Below are 21194 nucleotides of genomic sequence, written 5' to 3'. Positions count from 1 at the left end.
ATGGATCTGAGGAAAAAAGATTATAGATGATAGAATTAACCCACTACCCTATTAAGGATTTTTAGTACTTGGGAGTTCAATAATTCTGTGTTGGCTATCAAATACCAATTCTGGAAGAGAAAAAGCACCTGACTTTGAAAGTAAGCATGGCACAAATACAGGGAAATGTTGGAAATTTGAAAATGAATAGTAACAAAATCCATTCTAAAAAATCAAGAAGAAAACATGAATTCTGATAGAAATAGGCTCAACTAGCAAATTACAAACAATGGGGAAATGTTTCTTTTATATGAGAATGATTACCTGTAAAGCAATTATGATAAAAGCATTGTTGGTATTAAAGATCTTTAAAGCTATTAGAGAAAAGTGGAAGGCAATGTTGCCCTTCCCATTCTATTCCTGCACTTAACCACCCATTTTTCATCTTAAAGTAAAGGTAAGAGTATCTTCACTTTATAAATGCTAGTATTTTTCACCAACACATTATGTGATAGGTAATACGTTATAAAGAACACAACTTGTAGACAAGATCTGGTTAACCACTTACTGCTATACGGTTCTCTAATATAATGTCATCAAAGACAATAAATTACCAAAAATTGTTGCCATTGCTTCCCAAAGGGAGATTCTTCCCTTTTTTTCTTTCAGAATCAAGATCATTAATCATTAAGCTAAAGATAAGTAAGAAATGGATTATTTTACTTTGATAGAAAGAAGTTGAATGTTGGTGCAAGGAAGAGAATATACTCAATTCCTGATCACTGGACATTTTACCTACTAGTCAATGTCCAGAGACAAGATGGCTCACTGAGATTTCTCATGCCCTGAATACTCTTTTACAAAAGAATTACTAGGAACTGGTTTCCAACACTTAATGTACATAGCACTTTTAAGGAATGAGCCATGGGTGGGATGGTAAATAGGCAAATCTAAGTATGTGGATGATTTTTATAAAACATCACATAAGGAATTATAAGTTGGAAAGCTTATCAGTATCAGTACAATAAAAAATGACAGGTAAATATGGTTCATTTCCTTCATGGATCCAGTGTGCTAGTTTTGTAGGTTTGTTAATAGTTTCCTACCAAAAGGGCTCATCATAGCTTCTTTCCCTTCAGGGAAAGAAGAATGGAAATCCTGGCTAATTTCTTTATTAAAACTCAACATTTAACTGGAATGTTATTCTGAAATGTGAAATTTCTTTCAATAATATGCCAGTAGAAATACTCCCTAAAGGGCAGTACTTGAAGATATAGCTGCAAGCAATGCTTTCTGCCCAATTAGGATTCCTTAAAAAATTCAGAATGTATGATCCAGACAGACAGTGATTGGCTACATGCATATTTAATTTACACCAATACCACAGTGCCTGAGTTAAACTATGAATTTACAAAATGTTAAGACACATTCTTTTGTGTTGCTTTTGTGATGCTTTGTGGTTACGTGAGGCTTCTTCAGATGTCTTTAAAATGGCTGATTTTTCCAGATACCCAAATAACCTAATTCTTTCAGGAGAACCTGTCTATATTATCATAATGCATTAGAGTATATATTTGAATTTCTAGGTAACTGCGAACACTAATATAAATTGTCTAGAATGAGATTAAGGACCTGAGTTGGAACTTGTCTTCTTTCTTACTTGAATGAGATAATTCAAGGTCCTTGAGTTGTTCTCTGTTAAACTCTGGTTGATTACAAATGTTGCAAAGAAAATGTCAATCTTAATAACCCAATAAAATAGATAAATTCTATTTGTTACTTGGCATCAAGGAGAATTTCAGGGTGCTTAAAAGGCCCTGATTATGTTGCAATCTCCCAAATGATCTCTAGATGGCAATACTGCACTGAATTAGCGAATTTCCCAACCCTTTTTTCCAAATAAATACAAGTGGAAAAATAGGAGTTAGCATCTCTGACTTCTTTTTAGAAGTTTTGACAAACTTAGTTGGACAACTAGTTTTTATTAAGCATGCTGTTGCAATGTGATTGATACGGCACCTCTTCATTTGACAGAAGACACAAAGTGTGTTAATATTCACCGAAGTGAGCATATTCAAAACTTGATCTCTTCAGCGACATTTGCTTAAGATCAGCTCATCTTAACTTAAGAAAGAGCTTTATGTCAAAGTCAATTAAGACATTAATAGCACTGTTCTGTCTCTGGCTTTTAGTGCCTCTTGGGAGTTTGGTTTCAGGTTTTTTTAGCCATAATTTTTGGCTACTGATTTTTCAGACTCACTGCCTTTCTTCCACAGAGCTAAAGTGAAGGACCTGTTCACCTGTCATGACAAAGGCACAATAGGCATGACCCTGTCCCACTGGGCCATATAAAATGGGATATCTTTTATGGTGGCTTCTAATTCTTAGAGGGGAAAGTGCACTTTGAAGTCAAAAGAGAAAGTAAATCATACTGTGTAAAATAATCTTAATATCTCTCAAACTCCCCTTTAAAACATAGCTTTTTAACCAGAGCTCAGTATGACACGCATTGTACAGAAAAGTCTTTTTATCATCACATAATTCAACTCTGTAAACATTTCCCTAAATGTAATATTTAATAACCTTGGCTGCAGACATTTTTTCACTGAGCTGCTTTTCACCCATTAAAGAAAAGAAATTCTGAAGGGAGGCATGGATTGGAAACACACTGTATCAGGAAGCAGGCTTCCTTCTAAATTTACTCCCAAATCTTTGAGTTGCCTGATAAAATCTGTGGTTTTAGCATGGACTTGGAGCCTGTGAACATTACTGGCTTCATCATACAGCAATCATCTTGAACCTAGGTGAATTTTGCCTTAAATTAAAAGGCCACACCACATAGTAGTGGTACCCACAAAAAACATTTTGGTTTCCCATGGATAGAATGGGTGACAACGTATGGCAGCTCTATCCCTGCATCTGGCATCTGATAATATGGGCAGCTTCATTGTTTTCCAGGAAACTTTGTGAACTAACTTGAAAAAAAAGTTATTTACAAATTCAAAGTATTCATAGATTTTTAAAAAATTGTTATTTGAGCAAAGAGACTTACAGGATGCTTTTTTCAGCTAAGATTACTACTACTTCAATTAGATTAAATTTTCTTGTTTAATCCCTTCTAAAAGCCCAAATTTTAAAAGAGATTTTGCCCCCAAGTTGGGTTTTCACACAAATTACAGAGAATTTTAATTTAAAAATACTTAAAAAGAAAGATATTCCAGGCAAAAGTGGTTTTGTTGGTAAAACATACCAAGTGGTAAATCCAACCAGCAGATGATCCAGTCCCTAGAGCCGCTTAACTCTGGGTCTTTTAAATCTTCACCACAGCTCCCATTCCCACACCTAACACCCTACCTACCAGAACTCTGTTGGACAGTCCCCACCACAAAGCACAAGGAACAACCATAAAAAATGACTTCTAAACTATTAGTAAGTTGAAGATTTCACAGACAGTATTGGGCACATAATGAACTATTGACTGACTGACTGATTTTTTATTTTTATTTTTTATTTTTTTGGTTGAGGGAAGGCTATAATAAGAGCTGAAAAGTACTTGGCACAGTGCATCAGATTTATATAAATTTTTTTCCAGCCAAATTTCCAACATACTATGTTAAGTTTTATATTTCTAAACATATTTCTCTTCTGCCAATGTGTTTGGGAGATTGTCTTCAACTTCCCTGGTTCAGGCTCATAAATTATAATTCATTTGGTCTTATAAATCAAACATTTTGACCAAGTGTTTGGAATCCATCATGACTGCTAGCAGGACAATAGCCTTACTTATTTTAATCTCTGTAAAAGACTAAGCAGGGAAAAGATAAACAAAAAAGTACCAGGGTGAAATTAACTACAGGGCTAATTTATGTCACCTATGTGAAGAAATTTGCTTTGGGGATCTGCTTGCTGTTTTGACAGTTGCTCTGCAGTCTAAGACTTTTGCATATAATTCATAATGCAGCAATAGAAGCAGCCACAGCTTATGTATTACTGAGGTAATTCGAAGAAAATGAATTTTTCTCTGGATACCAGTAATTGTCACAGGAGCGTTCTCAGATGCAGGAACTCTGGTAGGTGATAGCCCTAATATAAAGTAAAGCGTATGTTGAGGAGGCAGAAAGAACTATGGCAGGCAGGTAAGTGTTGGGAGCTTTAGTGAGGCATATTTCAAGGCTGGTTTGGAGGTTTCACCAGGCAAGAAAGTTACAAGAATTAAAATGTACCATTCTTTCCTTCTTCCCTCTTAGTCCCTGTTCGAGACTGCAAACTTTGAATGGAGCCATTACAGGGCATTATTATACTCTGTGCTGGGAAGATTTTCATGAGCCTATCCATCATAAAACAGGGACTTGCACTTGAAATAAAGGATATGTACCCAAGCTAATATTATTACATTTGAATATCAAAAACGTTGTTTGTTACCAAACATATCATGATAGTTAAGATATGTAGAAAGCATAAACGTCTTTTTAAAGGAAAAAAATTAATAAGCAAAGTTAATTTGTTTGTACTGTTAACGTTCCAACTATGCAAGCAGTGGCTTGCTTGAAAGCCCTTCCCACTCTGTCATTTTTCCCTGCTGGAAACTAGAAATGATCCTGCTAATTCTGGTTGGGTTCTTTTAGATCATCCACAGTATGTGGGTTTAATATGTACATGCGTCTATCATGAATGAAAATGTAAAACAAAACCCAGAACTTTTCCACTTTCAGGAAATTCTAGGGTACCATGTTACATGTTTTGCTTACAGTAAAAAAAATAGTGCAAAAACATATATTTGATAGTCAAAGTAATAGTTCAAGTGATACCAAAGGCAAGGAATATTTTGTGCTGGCTGAGTCACATGCTTCTTTCCATTGCACAGACAAGGTTCACCCTTAGGATGCTTATAGAACCTGAATGTAGTTTTTGGGGAAAATTCCAGATTTTCCTGCTCGTTCTCCACTCATCCAGTCTTCATCTACAGATTCCAGCTCTGTTATTATATCACCAGCCTGCAGGAAGAGATGGTTTTTAAATGGTGACCAGCTTCTGTTGAGCCTAACCATAGAAAACAGGACTATCTGGAGAGTTCTTAAGAATCAGCTCTCCTTTCTTTATGCAAAACAATAATCTTAGTATACTTAGAAAAACTGATGACAAAACACAACAGTGATATGGCATCTAATGATGCCATTTGCTTTGATGTTCTCTTTTCTTAAGTTCTTGCATTTATGTATTTCCGTTCTGTTCAGTTTTTCCCCACTTTTATTCATTGTTATGCTCCTCCCCACGAATAAAAATCCTCTCAAAACTAATCTTGCCTTCAAAGGGCTCTTGTTGTATTAGCTCTCATCATTAAAAAAAAGAAGAAACATTTTTCAATCTTCAGTTTCACTCCCAAGGAACTATAGACTCTGTACTTTCATTTGCCACCATGTATCATAGTTCTCTTAAGTTTCTATTCTTCCATGTTCTAAACCATCTCTCGCACACAAGACCCTAAAATATTTTTTTCCTAGATCAACATTATTGAATCACAGACTTTCAGAATTTGCAAGGCTCTTAGAGACCACCTAGTTTAACTTGTACCTGAACACGAATCCCATCTATAATGATCATGACATCGGTTTCTGCTTGTAAAACACCAGTGATGGGCATGCTACTACCTCTCAAGCGTTTTGCCTTTGGGAGCTCTAAGAATGAAGAGGTTTTTTTCTCACATAAAGCCTAAATCTCTTTCTTTGTAATTTCCACCTGTTGTAGAGATTGGCTTTATGTTCATTATTTTGCTATCTATTCTAATTCTCCTTTACTTTAGCCTTCAAAAGACAAAAGGAAGAATTTTTGAAGCTAGAATCATAGAAATTAAAGATCTTAGATACCATCTAGTTGAATGTCTTACCTTAAAAGATAGGGAGGCTATGCCCTACAGAGATTAAATGACTTGCCCAAAGTCTCACAGAGGGTTAGTGACATTACATAATATACTTTTGGTTCCTACTCTATAGTTTCTAAACATTTCTTGGATTCCAACTCTAAGGCGATACAACATTCAGGTGCTTTTGGTGCTGATGTAGCTATCTGATTTTTTAAAATCCTTGAAAAGAATAAGGATGAATGGACTTTATTTCTGGTTCTGGTGGTACTTCTTAGAAAAAGCTGCTTGAGTTAGGACTTTGGTTTTCTTTTGTAGACAATGGGGAGAAAAACTATTGGTTGCCAACTGCCATTAACTCTTAGTGCCTGTTTGGAACATATAAGCCCAGCTGGGAAAATTAATTATGAAATAATTCAGGATAAAAAGGGTTAAGCTCCTTCAGGTCCATGGATTATAACTATAACAGGAGCTTCAATAGATTTTCCCATGGATAGATAACTGTTACTGGAATATAGTTAAAGAAGTAATGTAACTATCATTCATTCTGTAACTATCACTCATTTTATGGGAAGTCTGAATGAAGTACAGAGAGAGGGAGGATGAAGAAAACTTCCTTTCTTGGAGAACTGTTTCAAGTTGTATCTTACAAAGAAACAAGAATATACTTTTAAAGAAGACTTTATTATCCTGAGAATTTAATGGTGGGACTAAGTTTAAAAAATTGAGAACTCTTCAGTTTTAGTGATGTAAAGGTGATGTTTGATGGTGATCTTTCTCATACATGCTATATTGTAAATAATTATTTATGTCTGTTTTCCTTTTTGCCATACCATAAAATAGTATAGCCAGCAATTCTGTTTATTTTAGCCCAAAAGATTATGGAGTGTGTGTGTGTGTGTGTGTGTGTGTGTGTGTGTGTGTGTGTAAGTTAGAAGACTAGAAAAGTGAGGGAGGCTAGGTTTGTCAAGGGATTTGAATGTCAAACAGAGGCTTTTATATTTGATCACATAGGAGGCACGGAGACAATAGAATTTATAGAGAAAAGGGTTGACATGGTTGAACATACACTTTAGGAAAATCACTTTGGTAGCTGAGTAAAGGATGGACTGGAGGGTTAGGCAGACCAACCAGTAGGCTACTGCAGTAGTCCAGGCAGGAGATCAGGGCCTGTACCAGAGTGGTGGCAGTATGAGAGGAGAGAAGGAGGTATATTTGAGAGAGGTTGCAAAGGTGAAATCAACAGATCCTGGCAACAGATTGAACATGAGTGCTAAGAGATAATGAGGAGTTGAGGATGAGACTTGGGTTTTGAGCCTGCCAGTCTGGGTTGGAGAAGTTTGGAAGAAGGGAAGGTGTTATGGGAGAGACAGACAACGAACTCAGTTTTGGATGTGTTCAATTTAAGAGAGGTACAAGACGTCTAGTTCAAGACACCTAATAGGCACTTAGAATTGGAGAGGTCAGAGGTTAGGGGTATATAAGTAGATTACAAAATCACTGGCACATAGATGATAATTGGATCCATGGAAGCGGATAAGATCATCAAGTGAAGTAGTATAGAGGAAGAAGAGCACGCCAGTAGGGAAGCAGCCAGTACACAGGGAGAGACTGAAGATAAGTGGAGAGAGTGGGAATGACAGACAGGGTATTTGCAGATCCCAGCACCCCATGGAGACTTGTCTGTGTAGGAGCTAACACCAACACAAAAGTAGCCATATCATTCACCTTGACTAGTTTCCTTTAAAATTCAGTTCAAAGGTTCCCTTTCCTGATCCTTTCATTTGTTGAGATTCCTCCCCACCAAATTACCCTCTATTTGCCATACATTTTGCACAGGCTTATTTTAAACACACTTGCATGTATGGCAAAACAATAGAGAATGTAAGATCTCTGAGAGCAGGGACTTTATGTCTTTGTATCCCTGGGACACAACCCACGTCCTGGCACACAGTAGGTGCTTAATAAATGCTTATTGATTGGCTAAGTTTTTATTTACTTTAAAGAATTTCCTTCCGGATACTCTTTCATTTTTATATTCCTCATGTGCTATGCCAACTTGATGATAATAGCAAAATACTAGAGAGTACAGGTTGCTTGGCACTACTTTCAGGGTAAATGCAGCCAAATATATGTATTCAGTGATTAGTCTTTTTGGCTAAAAGTTTACTGCATGAAAGATTCAATAGAAACCTGATGGCCCAGATCCATGTGCCACTTTTGATACCATGTTAGTGGAAGCCCCTCCAGCATAGATGCAGAAGGCTTATCCTTTATTAGTTCTAACTACAAATATTTTGGTATTTTCCAGAACAAAAATTACAAGGCCAAGGTCTGAGCATTTGGATCACATGTATGATAAGCCAAAATCAACTGCTTTAAGTGCTTTTGCAAATTATTACCACCCTCTAAATTTTTAACTATGAACATAATTGCTTCTAGAAACTCAGAGACCAAGATTTGTGAGCTTAAGCCCATTCCACCCAATCCATTCTTCAAGGCTAAGAAGACATTTCAGATTTTATAGCTGTTGAAAGAATTGCAGAAAGCTGACCTTGAAGGAAAGCTCATCTTCGTTCTCTCCGTGGAAATCATATAAAGCCTTCGCCTTTTCTTTCTTCCGTCCTGAAGCAGATATCAACTTTGCCTCAGCTATGGAACCTGACCAATAAATACACAGATTTAGAAGCTATTGGGCACAAGTGTAATACTATTACAACACCCATCTTGGTAAATACTCCATCCCCATGGGATTTATTGTTTCTAAGTAACCATAAAGTTTTTCCACTTGCAAAGGGGATTAGAGGAAGGAGTTTCTCCTAATAGTGGAAAATTTACATAAAATCTAAATCAGTAGAAGGAATAAACCATTTAGGAAGGTAGGAATTTTAAATATGATGCCTCCACTCAAAAAAAATAAACATTTAAATTGGTTTAAACACAAAATATGCAAAGCTCACTTTATTAATTTAAATATGATAGGTAGAGAAACAACTTTTTAGAAGTTCAGTGTAGTGATAGGAAAAGGACTTGCTTGGAGTTTTGAAGTCCTCTGCCTCTCTTTGCAGTAAAGCATCCCTTCATTGATGTTAAAAGTAGACATGAAAATTACTAGAGACTAAAAATCTCTGTCTCTCTCAGGGAAGCATCATACCAAGGCAAGGCTGAACAAAGACTGCTGGGAAGATTCCTTCAGTGCTGTTCAATCGGCCCCTGTACCAATCAGAGTCCAGGTGCTCAGTGATTAAGATACGGTCTCCCTTTTTAAAGGGCAAGTCTTCATTAGTCTCTGCAGTAAAATCATGGAGGGCTTCACACCATTCTCCAGAACAATGATCCTTCTGTCAAAGAAAATAAAGTAGAAGTTGGGTGGCAGGAAATGTAAAATCTAATTCTAAGCCGGTTTCCACAAAGCTAAAAAGCAAACATATCCATTGGAATAAAATTTAACAAGTATTAATTAAAATGTCTAATTGTGCCAGACATTATACTAGGTATTAGTGATACAAAGACAAAAATGAAATAATCTCTACCCTCACAGAGGGCATTTAGCTTGGTGGAAGGAAAGTGAAGGGGCTATGAAATTTCAAAGCCTAAAGATTTTTTTAAATAACACAATGGTTTATGTCATGATAGAGTTTATATGTGCCCTTATTTTTTTTGCTTTTTGGTGACACAATCATGATTAAGTGACTTGCCATGCTCACACAGATAGTGTCAAGTGTCTGAGGCTGTATTTGAACTCAGGTCCTCCTGACTCCAAGGCTGGAGCTCTATCTACTTTGCCACCTAGCTGCCCCTATATGTGCTTTTAATAAGAGCTAACAGTTATACATAGCTGTAAGGTTTGAATATGCTTTTGTTATATTACTTCTTTATCTTCGCTTTGACTCATAACAATCCTGCAAGGTACATGCTACAGGTATCTCCACTTTAAGGATTATCTTTTTCTCTAAACCTGCTTTTCATTCCAACTTAACTATTTCTTTTTTTCCCCCAAGTTCCTTAACAATATTTATGTTAGTCTTTTATTTACTTATTTTTTTTAAACTGTATTTTTTTTTCCCCATTACATGTAAAGATAGTTTTCAACATTCACGTTTGTAAAATTTTGAGTTCCAAATTTCTCCCTCCTTCCCTCTTCTCTCCCCTCCCTAAGACAGCAAGCAATCTGATATAGGTATTTCATGTATAATTATGTTAAACATATTTCCACATTAGTCAAGTTGTGAAAGAAGAAGCAGAACAAAAGGGAAAAATCACAAGAAAGAAAAAACAAAAAAGTGAAAATAGTAGGCTTTGATCTGCATTTAGACTCCATAGTTCTTTCTCTGGATGTGGACAGCATTTTCCATTATGAATCTTTTGGAATTGTCTTGGATCACTGACTTAACTATTTCTATCAGTGGCATCACCATTTACTTTTCTCCCACATTCACAATCTTGGGGTTATCTTTGACTCCCCACCCCCTGCCATATCCAATTTGTTAACAAATCTTGCCAGTTCTCATTCTCACTCCCCACATCTCTACTACTGGTCTCCTCTCTGCTATCATATAAGCCCTCATCACAATCAGCCTGCACCACTGAAATAGAATAGTCTCCCAGTAGGTCTTCCTACCTCTATTCTTTCTCCACCCCAAATTACTTTTCTTTGTCTTATGTTCCTTATATACACTAGTCCTCCAGACAAAACTCACCAGTGCTTCTTCAGTCTTTATTGAGTAAATTTTATGTTACTTAGCTTGGCTTTCAAGTCTTTTATATACTTAACTCCTATTCTGGCCTCCAGGCATACTGGATTACTTACATGCTGGCTCCCAGACAACATACCTTTCCTGTCACTAGGGTGCCTTTTCTCATACTCTCTCATATTTTGGGACTCTCAGTACCTGTTCAATTACTCTTACCTCTCCTTCAAAGCTCAACTCAAATACTACTTCTTATAGGAAACTTTCCCTGACTGCCTTAGCTGGTAATAATTTTTTACCCCCAGAGAGATCATATGACACTTAGTATCACAGTTACTTGTGTATATATCCTATACCTTTCCTAGACTGTAAGTTTCATGAGGGAAGAGACTATATCAACTGTATTTTGGGCTGGGGCTGAAAATGTTCCACAGTGCACAAGAATGCCTTTCTGGTTATGGAGCAAGGAAAGGCCGTAAATAAAAGGTTCCTATGTAGGAAGGAGTGGGTAGAGCAAAGTATCACCTAATAAGCCCAAGTCAGTCACTACTGGGAGGGGGCAATGAGCAAGGGGGTCAAAGATGACAAAAGGAGAGCCTTCACTGGAAGCAGAGCCAATCCCAGGCTTAAATATTCCAAAGGAGGGGACTGGGTGAAGCAAAGGGATGGGCTTGTATCAGGATAGAGATTTTGATATCAGAAGAACAATGAAAGCCCGAGTTCTATGATATGTTCCCCCCCCCAATTTGTTGCATTCAGCTTTCTATAGGTGGAGACATGGTTTTTAAATTTTTTAAATTAAAATGTATTTTTTCTTTTAATCAAAATCTACCTTCTCTCCCCACCACCCAAACCCTTGCAACAAATATGAATTGGCTAGGTGGCCCAGTGGATAAAGCACCAGGACTGGAATCAAGAAGACCCGAGTTCAAATTGGGCTTCAGACACTTTGAAGCTTTACCTGTGTTTGATTTAGTTTCCTCATCCACAAAAACAGCACCTACCTCCCATGGTTGTTGTGAGGATCAAATGAGATAATCATTGTAAAGCACTTAGCACAGTGTTTGGTACATTAGCTATTGCTGTTATTGTTATTATTATTACCACTAAGCAAAACAAATTCCTGTATTGGCTATGTCTAAAAAATATGTGGAAGGCATAGTTTTATGTGTGGTCTGTGGTCATAAGACCTTACTACAACTACCTCTAAATTTGCTTAAAGTGGCTAGGTAACATTAGCCACATTTTTCTCCATTTCTAAAAGATGGCAGGTATTTATCTAAACTCTCTATTTCTCCCACAGCCTAGTATAGGGCTATTACATAGTAAGCACTTGATAAATATTTGTTGAATTAAACTGTAAGTGGTTTTGTGAGGATGATCAGGCAACAGGGAAAGTAAAATGACTTGGAGAGCACTTGTTCTAATAACAATCCTCTTGCCCCAAATATGTGACTGGGATCAGTGGTGCTGGAAATGAACTTGTTAAAAAAGACTTTGTGCCAGACAGTAGAAGTAGAAGCAATTGGTGAAAGTGGCAAATTGAGGTGTGCCATCAGGAAAAATGTCATAACCACCCCCAAATCAAATGGGCAGCCTTGGAAGGGAACAGGTTCCTTCTCACTAGAAGTGTTCGGGCAGAAGGCTGCATGACTACTTGAGAGGCAGTGTTGGAGAGCATTTTTGTTCCAGTCCTGGGTTGGACTGTATGGCTCCTGATCTCCCTCCTAACTCTGAGATTTGATGACTGAAAAAGGAACTCACCTGCAACTGAGAGCAGCTGTGACCTTTCACTCATGGGACCCATCTCTTTTGTTCTAAAGAACACATGTAATCGCTAAGAAGGATCTGTAGCTTCCATGCCCCATGACAGGATGAGAGTGAGAGAAAACAGGAATGAAAGCAATAGAAGGCCCTGCCCAATTGCCAGTGAAATTTTGACTAACATAATAGTTCTGTCAGGCCAAGCTTTCCAAAACATGTCAAACAAAACAATAAATCACCTGCTGTTAGTATTCAGTTTAAACACAGTTAAAGTCAAATTAGTAAGCAGTGTCCATTTTTAAAAAATTCATTCTACCATATTTACTAATTTAGTCTATCAAGTACAATGGTTAAAAATTAACCATTTCATTTGGGGCAATTGGGGTTAAATGACTTGGGGTCACACAGCTAGTAAGTGTCAAGCGTTTGGTCTAAGGTCAGATTTGAACTCAGATCCTCCTGACTTCAGGGCCGGTGCACTATCCACTACACCACCTATTGCCCCATACCATTTCATTTTTGTTCACCTTTCTATGTAATTCATGGAGTGAATTTTTCAGTTCATTATGAACATTCCTAAACCTTAGGTTTTATGTTTGTATAGTGACCCAACCCAGGCATCCTACCTGTAAGTGTGAACCAGAAGCACTTCTCTTCGTATTCAGTGGAGTTCTTTTACCTATATTAAAACAAAAAAAATTTTTTTAATTCCATATAAATTTAAATAACTATTTAGTTTGCCATTTATCCTTTGGTACAATTTCTTTTTTTTTTAATATACATTTTATTCTCCCCCAATTACATGTTAAAACAATTTTTAAGCTTTTTTTTTTAGTTTTGAGTTCCAAATTCTATCCTTTGCTCCCTCTTATCCCCCCTCCCTGAGACAGTAAGAAGTCAGATATAGATTATACATTTGCAATCATGTAAAACATTTTTATATTAATCATTTTGTACAAGACTAGAATAAAAGAAAAAGAATGAAAGAAGGTAAAAAATAGCATGCATCAGTCTGTATTCTTTCTCTGGAAGTGGGTAGTATGTTTCATCATCAGTCTTTTGGGATTGTCTTGGATTACTGCATTGCTGAGAAGAGCTAAATCATTCAGTTTTCCATTGAACAATATTGCTGTCAATGTACTTAACAGTCTCTTGGTTCTGTTCACTTCACTTTGCATTAGAAGTGCATCTGTTCATGCAAGTCTTTCCAAGTTTTTTCTGAAATCACCTTGCTTGTCATTTCATATAGCACAATAACATTCTATCACAATCATATACCACAGTTTGTTTAGTCATTCCCTAGTTGGGCATCCCTTTGATTTCCAATTCTTACCCACCACAGAAAGAGCTGCTATAGATAATTTTGTACAAATAGGTCCTTCTCCCCCGCCTTTTTCTGGATGTCTTTGGGGTAAAGACGTAGCAGTGGTTTTACTGGATCAAAAGGTATGCAGTTTTACAGCCTTTTGGACATAGTTTTGGGCACAATTTCTAAAGACCTATACAATAATGTTCTTTGAAAGAAATGACATTAACATATTTATTTAGTTCTTTATAGTTCACAAAATATTTTCTTCAAAATAATACTATGAGGATTAAGAAGAAACTGATGGTTAGAGAAGCTAAGTGACCTGTCCAAGGTCACATGACTAGTAAGTGTCCAAACCCAGACTTGAACCCAGGGTCTGTATACTTCAATTCCACTGTTCTGTTCTTTTAGGTGGGGTGGGTGTTGGCAGTGTAGACTGGTGATTGTGTCAGTGTAGGAAACTCCCTTCACTGATCATCAGATAAGGAACTCCCCTGTAACTTACTCTTTTTTTAAATTAATTAATTTATTTTTAGTTTTCAACATTCACTTCCATAAGCTTTTGAATTAAAAATTTTCTCCCCCTTCCTCCCCAAGATGGTGTGCATTCTGATATAGGTTCTACATATACATTCCTATTAAACATTTTCACATTAGTCATGTTGTAAAGAAGAATTAGAACCAATGGGAGGAACCACAAGAAAGAAGAAACAAAACAGAAGGAAAAAAAAGAGCAAATAGTATACTTCAATCTGCATTCAAATGCCATAGCTCTTTCTCTGGATGTGAATAGCATTTTCCATCATGAGACTTTTAGAGATGTCTTAGATCTTTGTATTGCTTACAAGGGTTAAGTCCATTAACGTTAGTCATCACACAACGTGGCTGTTACTGTGTACAACGTTCTCCTGCTTCTGCTCACTTCACTCAGCATCAGTCCATACAAGTCTTTCTAGGTTTTTCTGAAGTCTGTTTGCTCATCATTTCTTTTTTTTCCCCTTTTATATATAAATTTATTTATTTTTAGTTTTCAACACTTACTTTCACAAGATTTTGAATTCCATATTTTCACCCCAACTTGCCCCTCCCCCCACCCCAAGATGGCATGCATTCTGAATACCCCTTCCCCTAGTCTGCTGTCCCTTCTATCTCTCCCTGCCCTTCTCTTATCCCCTTCCCCTTCTATTTTCCTGTAGGGCAGGATAGATTTCTGTACCTCATTTCCTGTATTTCTTATTTCCCAGTTGCATGTGGAAACATTTTTTTTAAACATGTGTTTTTAAAACTTTGGGTTCCAAATTTTCTCCCTTCCTCCCACCCCCCCACTCTCATTGAAAAGGCAAGCAAGTCAATACAAGCCATACATGTGCAGTTATGCCAAACACTTCCATAGTAGACGTATTGTGAAAAACTGTTTCCCTTAATCCTATCCTGCCCCCCATTTATTCTATTCTTTCTTTTGACCCTGTCCTCCTCAGAAGTATTTGCTTCCGATTACCCCTTTCCCAGTCTGCCCTTCTCTCTATCATCCCCTGCTCTCTTGTCCCCTTCCTCCTATTTTCCTGTAGGGTAAGACAGATTTCCATACCCAATATAGTGTGTATGTTATTCCCTCCTTAAGCCAAATCCTATGAGAATAAGATTCCCTCATTTCCTCTCACCTTCCCCTGTTTCCCCTCCACTGTAAGAACCTTTTCTTGTCTGTTTTGTGCAAGATAATGTACCCCATTCTACCTCTCCCTTTCTCCTTCTCCTAGTATAATCCTCTCTCACCCCTTAATTTTATTCTCCAGATATCACCCCTTCATCTTCAACTCACCCTGTGCCATCTATCTATCTATCTATCTATCTATCTATCTATCTATCTATCTATCTATCTATCTATCATCCATCATATAATTTTTCCCCTTCCACCACCCTAATACTGACAAAGGTCTCATGAGTTATAAATACCATCTTTCCATGCAGGAATGTAAACAGTTCAGCCTTAATAAGTCTCTTATGATTTCTCTTTCCTGTTTACCTCTTCATGTTCCACTTGAGTCTTGTATTTGAAAGTCAAATTTTCTATTCAGCTCTGGTCTTTTCATCAAGAATGCTTGAAAGTCCTCTATTTCACTGAATGACCATTTTTTCCCCTGAAGGATTATACTCAGTTTTGCTGGGTAGGTGATTCTTGGTTGTAATCCTATCTCCTTTCCCCGGAATATTATATTCCATGCCCTCTGTCCCTTAATGTAGAAGCTGCTAAATCTTGTGTTATCCTGATTGTGTTTCCACCATACTTGAATTGTTTCTTTCTGGCTGCTTGCAATATTTTCTCCTTGACCTGGGAACTCTGGAATTTGGCTACAATATTCCTAGGAGTTTTCCTTTGGGGATCTCTTTCAGGGGAGATTGGTGGATTCTTTCAATTTCTATTTTGCCCTCTGGTTCTAAAATATCAGGGCAGTTTTCCTTGATAATTTCTTGAAAGATGATGTCTAGGCTCTTTTTTTGATCATGGCTTTCAGATAGTCCAATAATTTTTAAATTCTCTCTCCTGGATCTATTTTCCAGGTCAGTTGTTTTTCCAATGAGATATTTCACATTGTTTTCTAATTTTTCATTCTTTTGGATTTGTTCTACTGTGTCTTGATTTCTCATAAAGTCACTATCTTCCAATTGCTCTATTCTAATTTTTAAGGAAGTATTTTCTTCAGTAAGCTTTTGGACTTCCTTTTCCATTTGGCCAATTTTGCTTTTTAGGGCATTCTTCTCCTCATTGGCTTTTTGGACCTCTTTTGCCATTTGGGTTAGGCTATTTTTTAAGGTGTTATTTTCTTCAGTATTTTTTGGGTCTCCTTTAGCAAGCTGTTGACTTGTTTTTCATGATTTTCTTGCATCACTCTCATTTCTCTTCCCAGTTTTTCCTCTACTTCTCTTACTTGCTTCTCAAAATCCCTTTTGAGCTCTTCCAAGGCCTGGGCCTGATTCATATTTTTTCTTGGAGGCTTTGGATGTGGGAGCTTTGACTTTGTTGTCTTCTTCTGGTTGTATGTTTTGATCTTCTTTGTCACCAAAGTAAGATAATATAGTCTGACTCTTTTTGTGAGGTTTGCTCATGATCCCGGCCAATTACTTGAGTTTTAAACTCTTTATTAAGGTAAAAGTCTGCTTCCAAAGTGGAGAATTTACTGTCCCAAGCTTTGGGGGTTTGTGTTGCTGTTTTCAGAGATACTTGTAGGGACCTGTAAATTTTCAGTTCTTCCAAGGTGGTATGATAAGGGTCAAGGTGTTTACTCTTTTCCTGGCCTGAGCTCTGGTCTTTGAGTGACCGGCCACAAGCAGTCTTTTCTCTCTTGGAATTGTGAGGAGGGTTTCCTCTCCACTGGCCACTGCAAGCTCTACCGTGCCAGCGCTCCTCCTCATACCAGGACCGCCACCCAGAACTGTGACCCAGATCCAAACTTGGGCAAAGCAAGAGATTCCTGCCTCAGCAACAGCAAACAGATTCCTGCAGTCCCCCTCTGATCAGCCGCTTGATTCCCCCTCAGTCTGTGGGCCGGAAGCTCAGGACACAGGCACCAGCCAGGCACCTGCGCTCTGCGCTCTGCTCTCTCACCCTGCAACTGGCTCTGACCTAGCTCTTCTCTCACCGCAAAAAGACTTTTCCCACTGACCTCCTCAGTTGTCTTTGGCGTTAGTGGATTGAGGAGTCTGGAAACTGCCACAGCTGCCCGTGATTCAGTCCTCTGAGGCCTGCTCCAGGTTCCCTGCGGCCTGTGCGCCCCACGTTGTGCTGGGCTGTGCTCCCAGCCTGGCGCGATAAGCCTTTCCAATCAATCATCCAGGCTGTCTTGTGCTGGAAATTTGTTTTGCTCTGTCTTTTTGTGTGTTCTGCTGCTTTAGAATTTGTTTAGAACCATTTTTTTTATGGATATTTGGAGGAGTTTGAGGGAGAGCTCAAGCAAGTCACTGCTTTCGTGCCGCCATCTTGGCTCTGCCCCCCTCATCATTTCTTTTAGAACAATAGTATTCCATTACATTCGTATACCACAACTTATTCAGCCATTCCCCAACTGATGGGCATCCCCTCAATTTCCAATTCTTTGCCATCACAGAAAGCCTGTAACTTACTCTTAAGAGAGTTACCTAGGGCGGGTCAGGGGTGGGAAATGGATGGGACTACTGACTGAAAGGCTAAGTCACTTGCCAAGGGTCACCTTGATAATATGTATTGGGGGCAGGATTTGAGCCTAGGTCTTCCTGTCTCCAAGGCTGCCCCTTGATCCAGTATGGAATGCTGCCTTTAATATATGTCTGGATATATACAATACAGACACACACATATGTATGCATATGCACACACATATATGTTTATATATGTGTGTGTGTATACCATCACACACAAATAGATTTCATCAATGTGCTATTCCCTCCAGTGACGCAGACTGTAATGTATCCATGCCTGCTTCCATTCTACATACAACTCTTGTCCATGGCCTCTCCTAAGTTCACCACCTAATGTTCTACAAACCTTTCCTGATTTCTCAACATTACAAAGATACCAAATGAGTACACGGACTGTTCATCAGTTATTTCTCACTCTTAGCACACACATCACCAGCCCTTCTTTTTTGTCATTCACTCGTTTCTTTTGACAATAAACTTTCTTTTGTAACATGATTAATATATCATAGAAAAAGATGCTTTAAAAATCTTTCAGGGGCAGCTAAGTGGCGCAGAGGATAGAGCACAAACCCTGGACTCAAGAGGACCTGAGTTCAAATACGGCCTCAGACACATAACACTTATTAGCTGTGTGATCCTGGGCAAGTCACTTAAACCCACTGTCTAGCCAAAAAAAAAAATCTTCTTTAATTCACTTGGAACCCCATTATTCCTTTTTCTTCTTCATGAGAACTCAAGAAAGATCCTCATTTTTGGCTTTTCATATTTTGTCATTCTTTGCATGCACTTGCTCACTCTTACTCAACACAACACATTTTTTGATACTCACTTGAAACTGCAGCTATGTTGGTGCTCTGGTCAGAGAGATCCTCAATGATTTCAACAAAGTTCAGTGGGAAAATCCCCATTTTGCCATTCCGTTCTCCTCGGGCCCATTCATCATTGATGTATTCTTTAAGGAGAATTGTCTCTCCTTCTGAGAAACTTAACTCATCCTTCTGGTCTCCTATGTACTCAAACCGAGCCACGCATCTGGGGCCTCTGAACAAAGTAAAAGAGTCTAAATGTAAATTTAAAGTGAATCTGACTCAAAATGCTTCAATAAAACAATTTTTTCAACATGTATTCTTTCAGGGGCTGCTACGTTCAAGGGACTATGCTAGGCAAAATATAATTTTAAAATGTAATAAAATCATAATAAAATATAATATAATACATTTTCCCAGGTTTGTTATTGCACCGGTGAAGGAAATTCCCTCCAGTGAGATCAGAAACTCATCACTAACTTAAAGTTTTAGAGAGTGGTCCGGGGCCTTAAGAAGTTAAGTGATTAGACTATGGTCACATAGATAGTACAGGTCAAAATAAAGGCTTGAACCCATGATTTCCTGACTCCAAGACTGGCCTCTCTACTCTCTGTCCACTATGATGTGCATTGTCTTCAACAAGAAACAGAACCTATAAAAATGCCTGAAGAATAAGCCACCTCTTCTGAGGGTCTGCCATTTCAGTTCACATTCACTCATTAGAATAAATGATATGCCCATGGTCACAAAGTATGGGAGATAATTAATGCATGTAGTCATCCCCATGGACATATCTGCCATTTACCCACATAATCTTTTATCCTATACAGTATACTACAGAATCAAGATTTATGCCTGGAAGAGAACATGGAGGTCATCTAGTCTGACCTCCTCATTTAACAGGTTCTATAAGGTCTAATTAGAAGAACAGGGATTTGAACTCCAATTCTCTGGTTTCAAATCCAATGTTTATTATGATGTACCACCAGTATGCCTTCTTGGTATCTTTGGGACGAAAGGCAGAGGAGGCCAATAAGGCCATGGCCACCCTAAAGGCACTGAATACAGGTTCTACTAACGGTGAGAAGACAAGGACTAATGTAGTGTCAGTGGTAGAGTATGAGAGGTAAAATGAAAGGTCCAGTCATCATGAAGAAGACATGCAAGAATCCCCACCACACCTTGGATCCTAAATCCCACAATGGAACAATCTCAGTTTTATCCTTTTCAAATGTTTGCTTTCCAAGAAATGGAATGAGCTTTATTTATTTATCTCTAAATGAGGTACAATCTTGACTCAAAAGATAATGAGAATGAAGACAAAAAAGTCCCCATTTTCCTTAGGGTCAGTATAACTTAATATCCAAAGCCTATACTTACACAACACTGGCATTAGAAAGGAAGTTTCAATTACAACATGGCCCAGGCAAAGAGACTGCCTGAAGCAAGAGAAAGAGGTTGGACATAGCTCCAATCAAATCCTTATTTAGTTAGGTCATGGGTCAACTGCCAGGGAACACAGCTTTAAGTTCAACCTGCAGCCACAGTAAATACTACTTACAACCCCCTCCCCATCCATAGCCCAAACAAATCTGAAAGCACACCCAAGTATTTGGTGTCAGAATGTTCATTATTTGTGGCAACCTCTGCATTTATTTTCTTATACCCTCAGGGAACATCTCCTGAACTATTCAAAGTGAGGTTTACAGCCTTCAACAGTGAATTCCACTTATTTTACTAGACTATAAAATATCAGAAGAGGACATATAAATTCACAAAGAAGGTCCAATGACACCAAGAAAAGAAACCATCCCTAATGTTAAAGGATTTTCCCATATGGTTTTAACTTGTACTTAGAAAAATGAATTACTTTCAACACACTCATACACAAAAAGTCCAGACATTTTTGTAGGAGTCACACTTCTCATAAGTTTTAAAGTTTTCTATGAGGTAATGGTATCACAGGATTTAGAGGAAGAAAGAACCTTAGAGATTATCACAATCTCCCTGAGCCTCAGTTTCCTTAAATGTAATAGGAGATTGGATTGGAATACTTCTAAGGTTATCTCCACTTCTAAATTCTATGGTCCTATGATCTAGCAACACCCACATTTTACAGGTAAAGAAACTGAGGGTGTAGAGAGGTGAGGTGATTAACCCAAGGTCATAAAGGTAGCAATTAGCATGCCTCAGACCTTTTCAAAATCTAGTGAATATGCCTTTTCTTAACTTCCCTGGATCTGAGTTCCCTCATCTGTAAGCTGAAGTGGGTACACTATCAGATGTGGCTACCATAGTATGGGTTTTGCTTAGCTTTTTCTTTGTTACAAGGGAAGGATTTAGTGGCAGGGGTGAGAACATACTGGGAAAAGATTCTAGTATTTAAAAAAGGCACCAATAAAGTTTCTTTCTTTTTCTTTTCTTTTTTTTTTTAATAAAGTTTCAAAGTAGAAACTCTTCCAGTTTCTATATCCATGATTCCATGATCCAGCTTCATACCCTTGGCCAAGTTACTGAAACTTTGGACTACAGTTGTTTCATCTATATAATGACCTCCAAGATGCGCTATCTTCAGTTTGCCAACTCTAAAACTCAATTATTCCAACACGTCAAAA

At 37.8% G+C, this 21194-nt stretch overlaps 1 protein-coding gene across 1 annotated transcript in view; it reads right to left on the bottom strand.

Moving 5' to 3' along the window:
• Positions 1 to 1328: 1328 nt before the first annotated feature.
• Positions 1329 to 21194, bottom strand: part of SH3D19 (SH3 domain containing 19) — a 214462-nt gene continuing 194596 nt past the window's right edge. Inside the window, exons 17-21 of the mRNA XM_020994097.2 lie at positions 18603 to 18814; positions 12918 to 12970; positions 8991 to 9177; positions 8391 to 8497; positions 1329 to 4973 (exon numbers count right to left, since the gene is read on the bottom strand). Of these exons, the coding sequence (XP_020849756.1) occupies positions 4866 to 4973; positions 8391 to 8497; positions 8991 to 9177; positions 12918 to 12970; positions 18603 to 18814 (667 nt within the window). The 3' untranslated portion in view covers positions 1329 to 4865. The remainder of the gene's footprint in view (positions 4974 to 8390; positions 8498 to 8990; positions 9178 to 12917; positions 12971 to 18602; positions 18815 to 21194) is intronic.

Source organism: Phascolarctos cinereus, unplaced genomic scaffold (assembly GCF_003287225.1).
Source record: "Phascolarctos cinereus isolate Bilbo 61053 unplaced genomic scaffold, phaCin_HiC Scaffold_9;HRSCAF=440, whole genome shotgun sequence".
NCBI classification, from domain to species: Eukaryota; Metazoa; Chordata; class Mammalia; order Diprotodontia; family Phascolarctidae; genus Phascolarctos; species Phascolarctos cinereus.
Note: the sequence above shows the minus strand (reverse complement) of the source record. Positions and strands in the feature narration are given on the sequence as shown.